Source organism: Callorhinchus milii, unplaced genomic scaffold (assembly GCF_018977255.1).
Source record: "Callorhinchus milii isolate IMCB2004 unplaced genomic scaffold, IMCB_Cmil_1.0 Scaffold15, whole genome shotgun sequence".
Lineage (NCBI taxonomy): Eukaryota > Metazoa > Chordata > Chondrichthyes > Chimaeriformes > Callorhinchidae > Callorhinchus > Callorhinchus milii.
In genome coordinates, this window is record NW_024704756.1 from 16,385,305 (window position 1) to 16,399,659 (window position 14,355).

The 14,355-nt window shown below is 48.4% G+C and overlaps 1 protein-coding gene across 2 annotated transcripts in view; it reads right to left on the reverse strand.

The window, feature by feature from the left end:
* Nucleotides 1–1,821: 1,821 nt before the first annotated feature.
* The window catches only part of LOC103178954 (short transient receptor potential channel 5), a 37,206-nt gene continuing 24,672 nt past the window's right edge, over nt 1,822–14,355 (reverse strand). For both annotated transcript variants that reach the window (XM_007893976.2, XM_007893984.2), the window contains exons 3-12: nt 13,579–13,976; nt 10,501–11,022; nt 9,617–9,953; nt 8,996–9,135; nt 7,715–8,037; nt 6,813–7,008; nt 5,524–5,730; nt 4,969–5,010; nt 3,405–3,494; nt 1,822–2,800 (exon numbers count right to left, since the gene is read on the reverse strand). In XM_007893976.2, coding sequence (XP_007892167.1) covers nt 2,066–2,800; nt 3,405–3,494; nt 4,969–5,010; nt 5,524–5,730; nt 6,813–7,008; nt 7,715–8,037; nt 8,996–9,135; nt 9,617–9,953; nt 10,501–11,022; nt 13,579–13,956 — 2,970 coding nt within the window. In that variant the 5' untranslated portion in view covers nt 13,957–13,976 and the 3' untranslated portion in view covers nt 1,822–2,065. The remainder of the gene's footprint in view (nt 2,801–3,404; nt 3,495–4,968; nt 5,011–5,523; nt 5,731–6,812; nt 7,009–7,714; nt 8,038–8,995; nt 9,136–9,616; nt 9,954–10,500; nt 11,023–13,578; nt 13,977–14,355) is intronic.

Genomic DNA, 14,355 nt, shown 5'->3' on the forward strand with positions numbered 1-14,355 from the left:
AAATTCAGAAAATAAACATTAAGCAAGGCAGCATGTGTCTGTGTCCTGCTTTCAAAAGACCAATGGCTCATGTTGCAGCTACAAACTGCCGTCCCAGTCACCTCGCTCAGTGGCATTGCGCCCTTAAAGTGTGTGTACTTTATACACATGATCTGTTCGCATGTTACTAATGTAACATGGAGTCCTGTAGCTCAGTGGTTAGAGCACTCGCTTTGCAAGCGAGAGACCAGAGTTCAATTCCAGACAGGGCGAAACCTTGGGCAAGTTTCCTTACTCCACACAGAGCCTAATAATCCCTCCAAAAACAATAATAAATTGGTCATTTTCAATCTACGACTGTTTGTGGGACATTGCTGTGCGCAATTGGCTGCCGCGTTCGCCCACAAATATACAGTCAATTCACTTTGCAGTGTGTTCTGTGAAGCGCTTTGGGACGTCCTCCCGATGTGAAAAGCACTGTATCAAATGCAAGGATTATTATTATTATTAATGTGTCACTGACGTGTTCAAGCTTGTAAGCTGTACCCAAGAGCGATCGCCTTTACTTTCTGGGTATGTTCAGCACTGGATCACGTAGTCCCAATGTTGACTCAGTCATTCACTCAATCAAATGCTCAGCAACAACAACTTGCATTTATGTTCATTTCACGTAACATCTCGGAGCGCTTAACAGAGCCTGACGTTGAGCCTGGAGGAGGTGACCGTAGACAGTCGAGGAGAAAGGTCTTGAGGCACGATGTGAAAATGGGGAAGGAGTATGGTAAGGTGAAGGGACCTGCAGAGTTTGGTGCCTGGTAGCTGAGAGCACTGGATCTGCTGATGGAATAGAGATCTACGTGCTTTGGTGCAGTGCGTATAACATTGATGTGACTGATTTACTGAATGTAGTGGCTATTTGTGGGAGGTGAGCACAGCAGCCAATATGTGCCCAGCCAGAGGTGAATTTATTTAGTGGCAGGAGAAATGCCCTCTCTAGCATTAGTTGTGGAGACTTGACTTTTTTTTTCCTTGAAAGTTTTGTTTTCTCTGCATATACTGAATTGCCTGGCTTCAGCGTCCGTCTGTGTAAAATCTCAAATGTTGAGACCTGAGGGCACAGCGAGCTTATTGAGTGAGATTGGGCAGATTTAAAACTGCAAAATGTCTCTTCGACACCCGAAGAGACATTCTCAGTCCAGGTGGAGGGACTAAACTGTGTGTGTCCCCTTGCCCCCTCCTGGACTAAAAAAAAATCTCTTCATGTGGAAAAGTAGCAGATCTGTTCCCTCTGTGCTGTTAAAGAGAGAAAAAAGCTCGAGGCTTCCAGAAGCAAAAAATAAGATCAAATACAATCTGTCCTCACTTCAAAGCCGCTCACTCCACATGCCGGCTGTTGGGTTTAATCTGAAGTTCACAGGGAAAAACTGACCCTGCAGGAAAGTGATGTTCAAAATTATAACTAATTGTGTCGAGAGAATCCTACTTACCATGTGCTTGGTGTCCACAGGGACAACACCATAACGCTTTACTCGAGCAATCCAATCTGTCACAAAAGGGATGTGTGAAACACTTTAACCCGTCCATATACACAGCAGGACCAGAGGGTCAGGAATTAGGCTGATGATAATAATCACTGGGGAAAAAAACTACTAATAATAATTTGGTCATTCAATTCATGACTGTTTGTGGGACACTGCTGGGCCCAATTTCCTGTTATGTTTTGACCCCAAAATATACAGTCACTCCACTTTACAGTATATTCTGTGAAGCGCTTGGAACTGTTTCAAAGACACGATAAGGTGCTGTATCAAATACAAGGATTATTACTTTAAGGACTGACCACGATGAGCTGGTAGGAGTTGTTCATTGTATTATTATTATTATTGATGTCCTTCAGTTACGGATTCACCCGACACCAAAGGGTTTTTTGGCCTTTAATCTACAGGAAGCACGTGCTTGTGCATCAGCTGTGACACTTAAATGTTTAACGGAAGTTTTTAAAAATAATTGCTTATAGGTAACAGTCCCAGGTTTCCCACAGCAGGAATGATACCCGGGGGCGTGGGTGGGAGAACACGAGCGTGTGTTACAACTGGGTGGTCACATAGTCCTCCTGCCCAGCCTTCCAGCTGGTCATGAGCAGGTCACAGGCTTCGCCCCACGAGTTGTACACATCATCGGCTGAGTCGATCAGTTTGTTGTTGGAGGCACAGTTATTGGAAGAACAGTGGAAGGAGTCACTACGGTTGGCAGGGCAATGGCTATCGATTCCGTTCTTTCTGATGACCTGAGGCACGAGCCCCACGGCGTCCAGGCTGCCCTCACTCCTGGTCACATCGCCTGGGCTAGAGATCTGCGAGTACTTGAAGTCTTGCCACATGCCGTGTGCCTGCACCAAACCGTCAGAGACGGTGGCCACGGGCTCGGGGCTGGGCTCGGCCAGCTGCCCGTTCATCCTGCTGAACAGCAGCCCCAACCTCTTGAACGAGTCCTTCTTGTTGCCCTGAAAGCAGTTGCCGTTCCTCACTGCCGCCGACTGCTTGCTCAGCCCGTTATTTTTGGAGCTGTCCTCGCTGAGCGCGATGCCCGATACCGACTTGATGAGGGCCGAAACTCTGAACGAGTTCATCTTCAGCCTCTTGTCGCTGGCCTCTCCTGCCAGGCTGAAGGACACGATCTTGTTCTCCTCTGCTCCGCCCTCCTCCATATCCCCCATCTGCACCCCATCACTGCTAGTCGAGTAGGTCCTGCGAGAGGACTTTCTGTTCCCCAAGAGGTCCAGAACCTCATAGCGGAAACTGGAAATGTCCTGTTTCAGCTCCTGTAGCCACACAAAACCCAGTTACTACAGTCAAGCACAGACAGAGGTAGGAATTTCTAAACACTAAACCCAGAGAGCCTTTGATTGTTGCCTCCCCTCTAATCAAACTAAGGAGACCTGTAGTGTGGTGGTTAATGCGCTCGCCTCAAGTGAGAGGACCCAAACTTGATTCCCGGGGCCGGGTGAAACTTAGGGCAAGTTTCTTTACTCCACACACACACCCGTTTACCCAGCAGTGAGTAGGTACCTGGTTGTTAGTCAATTGGCAGATTGTTTTCTGGAGGTAATAATCCCTTCAAAAAAAAAAAAAAAAAAAAATCTGGTCACTCAATCCACAACCGTTTGTGGGACATTGTTGTGTGCAATTGGCTGCCGTGTCTCACCCACAAAATAGTCAAATCCACTTCACAGTATATTCTGCAAAGCGCTTTGAGACGTCTGAATGACACGATAAGGTACTTTATCAAACGTAAGTATTATTATTGTATCTCCCCCTCCAATCTCCAGGCCAACAAATTCCCTTCTTGTAGATCACCTGTCAATCAGTGAGCATGTTATCCACTCGTCCAAATGGAGACACCACACAAGTGTAACTTTTTTTTACCTTAAAATTTTCTTCTGTCAGCCCTTCATCGGTTTTGGCACTTCTGATCATCGCTGCCACGTATCTTTTGACTAGATTTTTAATAACCTCCTGTCACGGCGCACACACACAGAGCGAGAGAGAAAGCGTTAAGATTGTCATTGTCACTGCATGTTGCTAATTAGTACCGCAACATCTTTTCAAACGATGAGATGCTTTGTTTGAACCATCTGGAGTCCTGTGGCTCAGTGGTTAGAGCACTCGCCTCGCAAGTGAGAGATCTGAGTTCTAGTCCCAGCAGCACGAAATGTTGGGCAAGTTTCCTTGCTCCACACGCACCTCTGTTTACTTAGCAGTAAAAAGGAACCTGGTCAATTGGCGGATTGCTTTTCTGGGGATAATAATTGTTAGAATTTATACTTTTTGTATAATGTTAGAATCATAATAGATATTGCAAAAGGGTCAACTTTTAAGTTAAGTATGGGGGCAACCAGACTGAAACCCATCAGACACTCATGTGATCTTGAGTGGCAATCAAGGACAAGATGTGGACTACTGCACGTACGCTCAAGGTAACGTGAGTGTCTCAAGGACAATATGTGGGTGCTGCTGCACGGACACACCATGAGATGTTCACGTGAACCCAGTGTGATTTGGGCCATGTGATCCAATAATGATTGGATGTAAGTGAGCATAAAAGTCCATTCAACCCTTTGTTCGGGGGCCCTCTGAGACCGGGTCTCCAAGACAATATCTACTGGTGATGGAAGACTGAAAGCTTGAACATTGAAGGAAGCCTCCGTAGTGAAAACCTGACAGAAGACTTATAAACTGGTAGTCTTGTTTTTTTGGTGGATCTATCAATTGTACTTACTTGCCCACACCCATCGGGAACTTGACTTATGAGCTTTTTACATTAAATAGAATTGGACTTTAGTTTTGCCTCGTCTTTATTCTCTACATAATCCTTCAAAAAAAAATACTACTAATAATAATTTGGTCACTCAATCCACAACTGGGTGTGGGACACTGCTTTGTGCAATTGGCTGCTGCATTTTGCCCATAAATATACAATCAATTCACAGTATATATTACAGTATATTCTGTCAAGCGCTTTGAGACATCTAGAAGACAGGAAAGGTGCTATCAAATGCAAGGATTATTATTAAGTTACTTATCAAGTGACAACCATCTCCCCTGATCTTCTTCCCTCCCCCAGTCACCACCCCAACTCATCATCTGAAGCCAATTTGCTTCACCCCTGCTGCTGGCCTGGCTGAGATAAGTCAACCCAGCATAGATCGGAGATCAAATGAGCTTTGCTGTAGACCTCAGTCGCACATTAGGCCTTTACCAACTGTTATTCCACAGTTACTGAAGGTTAAGTGTCTCTGTCTCTCAAGATAAACAGACAAGCAGTGGAAGGGGCTGTTCACGAGCACTGCAAAGAGGCAGTGGGATACGAGCTTGCACCTGAGATGGCTGACACCAAGAATTGCCAAGTTTTGACTCTCTCCCTTCGCAAACTATACACACCCCCACCCTCCCTCCCTCCAGGAGTTGATGTGAAGCAACTCCACTTTACCTGGTAATGTTGGTTCTGGATCAAGTCATCTGCATGCCGTTCCTGTAGGCCACAAATGATTAAAAACTTTCAGAATTTCTTTTGCTGAGAACGCAATCCCTGAACATGGTTTCTGGAACTGTTCCTCACCCCCCTCCCCCCCCACCCCCCCACCATGTCAGCCCCGGTGACTAAAGGCAAGAATCCATCCATTTTAACCCTTCCATTTCACGTGGGAGGAATGTCGTTGTGCGCTTCCACATTTTTTCTACAGATTCACAATCCCCACACTTTAGGGTAAGTCCTACATAGCGCTTTGAGATGTCTCCCCGATGGGAATGGCGCTGTATCACACGCAAGTATTGTTGGCTGACGAGTTTCGCCCACAAAATACGGTCAATCCGCGTTACAGTGGATCCTGTGACGCTCTTTGAGACGTCACATGATGTGATTAGGCGCTATGTCAAAGCCAAGCATTATTATGATTCTTACTGGTCACTAATTGGCGTGAGAGGGAGAGGGGTAGCGCTTAATGGTGGGTGACATGAAGCTGCCGAGCTCTGAAATGAAACGTACTGTGAACTCTCGGAGGTTCTCGTGCTTCTTCTGCTCGTCCTCGGAGCACCTCTTGGGGCAGGCCTGAGCGTGGAGCCACTTGACCAGGTACCAGATGCACTTGGGGCTGGGGATGATGTTGAACGGAGGCGGCAGTGTGGCTCCTTCATCGAAATAACTCATCCACAGCTTCGTCCGCGCAAACTTCCACTCAATGTCCGCATGGTCCTGGAAATGACAATCACAGGAGCGATGCTGATCAGAGAACTCTGTACTCTCGTCTATCCACACCCCTCTGTTTCCCGAGCAGTAAGTAGGAACCCAGCCGTTGGTCGATTGGTGGATCGCTTTCCGGGGGGTAATAATTGCTCCACAAAATCACTCAATCCATGACTGTTTGTGGGACGCTGCTGTGCGCAATTGGCTGCTGCGTTTCACCTTCAAAATACAGTCACTCCACTTTACAGTATATTCTGTGAAGCGCTTTGAGACGGCTCAACGACACGATAAGGCGCTCTATCAAATGCAAGGATTATTATTATTATTAGGTTCCTCATCTGTGTGACCGTGGGAGAGAGTGACAGGTCAGCAATGTTCAGTCATTCAGAAGAGAACTTGGCCAAGACTGAGCCCAAACCTAAAGGTATATCATCCTCCTCTGAAATGTCACTGGGTTTGGTACAGAGCCAGTGAGCCGTGAAATAATGTCAGAGACCTTAACCCTGTGTGTGCCGGAGCACTGATCGAAGCCGGAACGCAAGACAGTGTTTTCCCCTGGCCTGACTGCTGTCTCCTGTACACCTGACCAGCCCCTCTCCTTCCCCCCACCCCATGTCAGGAGTCATAGCGTAATAAAAATAATAACTTTGATTTACACACATGGGAAATATCACATTAATATCAACATCTCCCCGTCCCTCTTTCTGTTCTACCAAATAGAACTGATCCCAAGTCGTGGAGTCCCGTAGCGTAGTGGTCAGCGCCCTCGCCTCGCAAGCGAGAGGACCCGGGTTCGATTCCCAGATGGGGCAAAACCTTAGGCAAGTTTCCTTACTCCACACGCCTCCGTTTACCTCGCAATACATAGGGGCGGTAATGGTTGTTAGTCGATTGGCGGGTTACTTTCCGGGGCTAATAATCCCTCAATCCACGACTGTTTGTGGGACATCGCTGTGCACAATTGGCTGCCACATTTTTCCCACAAAATACAGTCAGTTCATGTTACAATGTGTACTGTGAAGCGATTTGAGACGTCTCAATGATGTGATAAGGCGCTGTCTCAAATGCAAGGATTATTATTAAGGACTGACCGCAATGAGCTTGTAGGAGTTGTTCATCATGGCGATCAGCATGTTGAGGAGGACGACCAGAGAGATGATGTTGTAAGTCCCGAACATCGTGGCCCCAACAAACTCTGTGAACTCGTGCCGAGCCTTCACGTTAGTCACGTACAAGTTCAACAGCCCGAAGATTGACCAGAAGAGCGACTGCAGGGTCTCGAACAGCCTGCCAGAGAGCAAGGCACAAAGAGTGAGAGACAAGGGGCACAAAGAGGCCCTGGGGAGAGAGAGAGAGACACGGAGAGAAAGAGATGGGTACAGAAATAATGAGAGCCAAAGAGAGACATGGGGAGAGAGAGACAGACACAGAGAGAAAAGAGAGGTAGGGGAGATGTGGGGGGACAAGGGAAGAAACACAGACTGACATGGGGAGTGAAAAATGGAATCAAATATACGAAATGGACTTCCTCACTCAAACCTCTCCTTGAAGTCCTGATAAACGTACACTTGACGGAGCTATCTTATTAAACCTGGGTGGGTGGGAGCAGAGGGGGTGGGTGTGGGTGGGAGCGGAGGGATTGGGGGGGTGGGTGGGTGTGAGTGGGAGCGGAGAGATTGGGTGGGGACCTGGCTGAGTGAGTGGAACTCCTGGTGTGTAATGAGACGTGTGTGAAAGGCTCTGGCCTGTTGATTCACTAACCGGAGCTAATTTAATCTTTCTGATTACATTTCGCTGAGGGATTGACTCCTCTGACGTAGAATTTTCCTTTTCATTCCCTCTGGCAAGGGTTTACCAATGGCTCACTCTCTAAGTGCCCAGTACTGCACTTGAGTGTGGGACTCTTACCCACTTGGGTCAGTGGAAGAAGGACCAATAGTTTTAATGGTTTTCAATCCAAACTTGTTGGCTCAGAGCGAGTGAGCTAACTCACGTGGAGAAGGCGTTGTTCTGCTTCTCACACCGGATGCCTTTGCAGTTATTCGGCTCTTCAGAAGCGCTGGTCTCGTAGTAGAAGTACAGCTGGTTGAGTCCGTTGGCAAAGGCCAGCAGCACCAGGCAGTAGATGAAGAGGAACTTGAGGATGTCCAGCAACATGCGGCCCAGGGAGATCTGCAGCGGCCCCAGGTGGGAGTTGGCGGTGAACAGGGAGATCAGGCGCAGAGAGCTGAAGATGTTGGCGATCGCAAAGAAGGCTTCTGCAATCAGTGTGGGGTGCCACATCTCCCACTCCTGCCGTGGCCGGGAGCCATTATACTTGAAAACAAAAGCACAAGGTATCAAGTCATCGTCAAATGGAGTCCTGTAGCTCAGTGGTTAGAGCGCTCGCCTCGCAAGCGAGAGGACCTGGGTTCGATTCCCGGCAAAACTTTGGGCAAGTTTCCTTACTCCACACACACATCTGATAATAATCCCTCAAGAAAAAAACAATAATAATTTGGCCCTTCGATCCACAACTGTTTGTGGGACGCTGCTGTGCGCAATCGGCTGCCGCGTTTCGCCCACAAATATACAGTCAATTCACTTTACAGTATATTCTGTGAAGCGCTTTGAGACGTCTCAGTGACGTGATAAGGCGCTGCATCAAATGCAAGGATTATTATTATTATCATGAGGAAGGTATGCATAAAGAAGCCCCTTTGGACTCATACAACAACAACTTGCACTTATATATCGCCCTCTACACAGAGTAGTGTTTCAAAGCACTTAACGGTGGCAGAGCCTGACTCCGATCCGGGGGGGGCGGGGGGGGTGTGGAGAGGTGACTGTAAGCACGATCGAAGAGGAAGGTTTTCAGGCGGTCTTGGGAAAGGGAGCAAGGCGGAAGGATTGAGGGAAAATAATAATAGAAATTATCCTTGTATTTCTATGGTTAATATGTCAAAATATCCCAAAGCGCTTCTCGGGGGATTGCTGATGAGTGGTGTGTAGACGGGACAATTTTTGTCCCACAAATGGTCTTAAAGTGAATGGCAGATTGAGATTGTCGGGATCTGTAACGTCCACCTGAACAGGGCACAGATGGGGCATCGGTCATACCCAAAGGATGGTGCCTCTGGCAAAGCAGCCCCCTCTCCCCAACCCGCCAACACCCCCCCACCCACCCAGCACTGCGCTGGAACGTCAGCTTAGACTGTGAGCTCAACATCCCGACCCAAAGCAGCGAGTGCTACCTCTCAAGCAAGCCAGGCAGGTCCATACACTGACCACTCACCTTCACGTAAGCAACAATCTTGAGCGAGATGGTGGCCAGATACAAGGAGTTCATCGCAAAGTCCATGAGATTCCACCAGTCGTGGATGTACTCGTTGAACCCGCCATCCCACATCTCTTTGATCTCGGCCCAAATGAAACCTGAGAAGGAAAGATCACCTTTGTGTACGTCTACAAGAGGCAAGGAGGCTCGGGGTTCTATAGGACATCAGCTGCCGAGCCGCAGCCCCCACCCCCTTGGCCAGCAGTGCCCAGACATGGCTTGTTCCCATTCATAACTGAACAGCAACAGATCTCTCCATTGATCGCCAGGAGGGGGCACACCTTTAAGACCATCACAAATGGAATTAAAGGGGAGTTCAGGTGGAAAAACGTGCAAAGTTGTTTTGGGTTTTTTTCCTGCCGTTTTTGACCAGAAGAAATATCAAACAGTGTAGGTATTGGGTGGAGAGGGGTGGGGGGGAAGAGCAAGGAGAGTGGGATTAGACCAGTGGCTGATGTGGAGAGAGACACCAGCGCAGACTCAATGGGCCGAACGGCCTGTTTTCGAGCCGGAAAAAAATTCCGCTATATTCCGAACGTTCGGAAGAGGGAGGGGAGCAAAGCCAACAACGAGGATTACCTAAAACCCACGGCAGTATCAACCACTCCACAATGGTTGGGGGAGGGCCCTGCATGTGGAGGTCCGTCTTGGCGATGTGCTGAGACGCCAACAGTAGGAGGAAGAGGAAGGTCAGGTAGGAGCCGGTGTGGCAGATGAATTTGATGAAGGGTTTCTTGATGAACAGTCCCAGCCGGCTCTTCGGCACCACCAGGTACACGGTGGAAAGCACCGGAAACAGGAAGCCGATGGTGAAGCTGGTGAGGAGCTTGACAGCCCAGTGTCGGCGACGCCAGCCTGGGAACCCATCGTACCACAGGGTGGCCAACAGCTGCTGGCAATTGGGCTGAGCCACGAACTGCGGAGAGCAGAGGGCAGAAAAAATCCATTTGAATATTAATCCTTACAATCGATACAGAGCCTTGTCGCGTCATTGAGACGTCTCAAAGCGCCGCGCACCATAAGGCAAATAGATTGTACGAATTTTTTGGGGAAAAGCAAAATATCCAGTCGATTCGCAACCAGAGACGGAGGGATTCAGGTCCCACCAGCCGAGTTTGCATAGAGGATCATTGGGCAAGGACATCGGGAGAAGGAAGCTCCCTTCTCCTGTTTTGAACGTTTGTATTGGGATCTTTAACATCTACCTCAACAGACACGGGTGGGACCCGGGTTTAACATCTCGTCCGAAAGACAGCATCGCCGACATGAATGCAGCACGATTATAGATGAGATCTGAGCAGACAGGCTGAACACACTGTAATGTTTGGAAAGAGAGTATGGAGCATATTCGAGGATGGGCGGAGGGAGTGAAGGGAGGGAGGGAGAGAGGGCGAGAGGGGTTGGAGGGAGGGGGGGGAAATCTGCTTACATCACAGGCAGACCCGACCGCATCGCATTCCTACCTCCTTCTGGTGGTACTTGATAGCCAGCTTCAGTTTGGCGAGATCGTGGCATTTCTGCAGGTCCAACTCATCACTTTGGTCATCTCTGTGGTTCAGTATGATCTCCAGTTCCCTGGAGCTGCGAGCCTGGTCCAGCAGATCTTTAGCAAAGCGCTTGCACTGCTGGGACAGCTCCTCGTACTCAGCCTTGAACTCGTTCTCCACCTTGCTCAGCTCCTTCAGCTCCCAGCCCAGCTGAAAGGCGGTGAGGATGGGGTCCTCACTGGACAAGGCGATCAACGAGGGGCTGGCCAGGGCCCGGTAGATGTTCAGCCGTGAGCGTGAGTGCCTGAGGCTGTCCACCTCCGAGCTGGACACACACTCCACGCAGTTGCACCTCACCTGGTGGGGACGAGGGATGGAGACCCCCCTCTGGACCAGAAGCTTGATAATCTCGTAGTTGTTGGTGTGGGCAGCGAGCATGATGGGCGTGATGTCGGGAGTGAATTCCGAGAACTGGGCATCCATCAGTAAAGGAGGGACCTGCCCGAGACAAGAGGGAGAGTGAGGAGCATCGTGAGGATCAAGAGGGTCAAAACAAGGACAAGCCACCGAACACACAAGGTCAGAGCAGATGAAGAAGACCCATTTGCTTTCAGTATAGCCGCCCACCGACCGACAGCATGAAGCTGTTTCTTAAATGGGTCCCAGTGAAGATTTTCTGCTACTTTTTCCTATATAACAGCAATCTTTATTGTGCGCAAAGCACATTAGCTATTTTGAGATTTCCATCGCGGTATTTGATTGCGTTATTGATTTAGATTCCGTCGGCCTTGTGCTTCATGTAGTCATTAAAAGGACGCTTGTTTACAGAGAAACGTGAAGTCTCTCTCCTGGTTTATATTCCTTTTCCCTCGTCCCTAATTTACCCACAAAATTCGAATCTATCAGCTGCTCGTCAACTGTTAGCGGGTCGTCGCAGTGCGCAAATTGACCGCCGCATTTGCCCACAAAACGCACAGTCACTAGACTTCACAACGCAATCCTGCGAAGCGCTTTGAAGCATCTTGCCAAGGTGATACGATGCAGTTTCAAATCCAAATGCAACGCTGCTGGCAAAGCAGCCCTCACCCTCGTTTCTAATCTATTATAGTATGCAAAGTGCTCGGAGATGTTAATTTTTACATGTATAAATAGAAGTGATTTAGTATTCTCTTGAGGGTTTGCGTAAACTGAGGCTAATGACTAATGTTATGGTATGTAGTAAAAATAGTAACCTTTCCAATCTCAGGTTTGTATCTGCTGGCAACTTTCCCGACCCCCGGAATTGCAATCCCTAAACTATTCAATTCCCAGTGACTGACACTCCTGACCCCAACAAAACTGAAAATACACCAATATTTTAGCAGGAGTCAGACACTCTGTTCCACAGATCCTCCACTTCTCCACTCATCCAATTCTCTGCTGCTGGCAATGATACTAACGGAGCCTTTCACATCACGTGGATAGCTCGAGCTGCTTCACCGAAAGCGATGCTCTGTGCAACGACTGTGTATTTTGTAGGCGAACTCAGCAGCTAATGCATTCACAGCAACGTGCCACAAACAGCCATGGAGTGAGGGATCGATTTCGCTACCAAACAGAGCTCTCCAGTGTAAATGGATTAGTGTGGGACCGCTCCAAATTAAATTAGCTGCTGTGTTACCCTACAAAATACAGTTATATATGTAAGTGTATACGTGTGTATGTATTTGTGTATGTATGTAATGTGTGAGTATATAATGTAATGTGTATGTGTGCACGTGTGTATGTAACGTGTATGTGTGCACGTGTGTATGAAATGTGTGTTAGTGTGTGTTTGCGCGCCTTGGAACGTGCTCCCAACTTGAAAGGCGCTATACAAATGTAATTTTGTTGTTGTTTTGTATGTAATGTGTGTGTGTGCGTGTGTATGTGATGTGTGGGTGCGTGTGTGTGTAATATATGTACATACGTGTATGTATCTTATCTATCCATCTGGATAGATGGTTTGTGTTGGTGCTTAAGAACATTAGTGGATATGGGGAAAGAGAAATGGGATTAATAAACGACTGGAGGCTGACGTAGTAACACAGGAGAGGTGGCAGCGATGTGTCGACCAGAACTCTTTCTGCCCTGAAAACGTCTGTTCCTGTGAATAACTGCAGCGATCCCTGTGCTTTGCAATTAAATTGGTGCAAGACCCTATTGTTTACTAACGGCGATCTATTGGCGGGGAGGGGGTGGAATCTGGTGAATGGTTTCTTCGTGCCGTTGCAAACCATGGTGCAGAAGGGATATCACCCATTCTCAAGATGGATGTCCTCCTGACCAGTCAGCCTCCCACTGACTGTCAGCGAGAGCGACTGAGGAGATCTGCGACAGCACAGCGCTGTGAATCCTGTTTCCACTGACAGTCGTACATTGGAGCCATGACTCAGTTCAGTTACGTGGCATTTCACCATAAAGTAGAGAATCGATGTTCCACTGCTCTACTTCAAGCCAGAAGACAATTGAGATAGAGTACGCCTCACCAGGAACATTTCCCCGCGTTATTGTAAGAATGTTATGATAGTTTCTAACATATCCAGCATATCAACTTACGATCGAAAAGTTCACCTGTCGGTGACATCGATTCCTTGAAGCGTTTGGAGAGAATTTAAGAGCGGGTTCGAAAAGCAAACCCTAACTTTTATTTCCTCAGAAATGATCAACGGCGTTCTGACTCTAAACCCTGCGCCCTCCCCAGTTTTATACCTTCTTCAATTATCCGTCCATACCCCCATGGAAAACCATTTACACATTTTTTTTTTTGGAGGGATTATTACCCCCGGAAAGTGATCTGCCAATTGACTAACTACCTGCTCGCTGCTCGGTAAACAGAGGCGTCCGTGTGGAGTAAGGAAACTTACCAAATGTTTCACCCCGCCTGGGAATCGAACCCGGGTCCACTCGCTCGCGAGCCGAGCGCGCTAATCACTAGGCTACGGGAACTCTAACGAGGTAGGTTTTAAAGTGGGACGAGAACAGGTAGAGACGGCCGTAAGATTTAAGGCGGTGTAGAATTTTGCCAAGCGTTACCTGCTTTTCCCCGCTGGGCTTTCTATAACGCAACAGCAGCTCCACGGCCCCGACCACCTCCTTGCGTATAGCGTAGAGCAGTGCATCGCCCACGTACACGCTGAAGCTGAGGAGCAGCTCCATGATCTCCAGGTTCTCGTTCTCGATGGCGATGAGGAGGGCACTGCGGCCCAGAGGGTCCGTGCAGTTGATGTTGATGTTGAAGTAGATCTCGGCCTCCTCCAGGCCCTGCTTGACACTGGCGTAGTCGCCTTTCTCCACCGCATTCAGGTAAGCTTTCTCCTCCAGAGACAGCTCGTTCTCCGCCCGCACAATCTGTAGCGGGATACGGTCTATGTAGGGCGAGTAGTTGACCTTTTTGTAGTAAAGCTGCGCCATTGCTCATTGTGGCACCGAGGCTGGTTTATAAACGGGGAGAGGGAAAGGTGAGGGTCATTAGTTATCATAATCAGCATAAAAATAATCCTGGCCTTTGATACAGCGCCTGATCACGACTTCGAGACGTCTCAAAGCGCCTCACAGGATACACTGTAAATTGGAGTGACTGTGTATTTTGTGGACGAAACGCGGCAGCCAATTGCGCACAGCGACGTCCCCACAGACAGGCGTGGAATGATGGATGCGAGAAATTAACAGAAGATTAAATTCTGCCCCTTAATTCCCAGTAATACCTGAAGCAAACGTAAGTGCTTGTGCATTGCTCACTTATATCGGGAGGGTAACAGGTGCCTGGGAATGTGCTGTGTGATGGATTACACGTCCTCGAGAGTGTTGCAC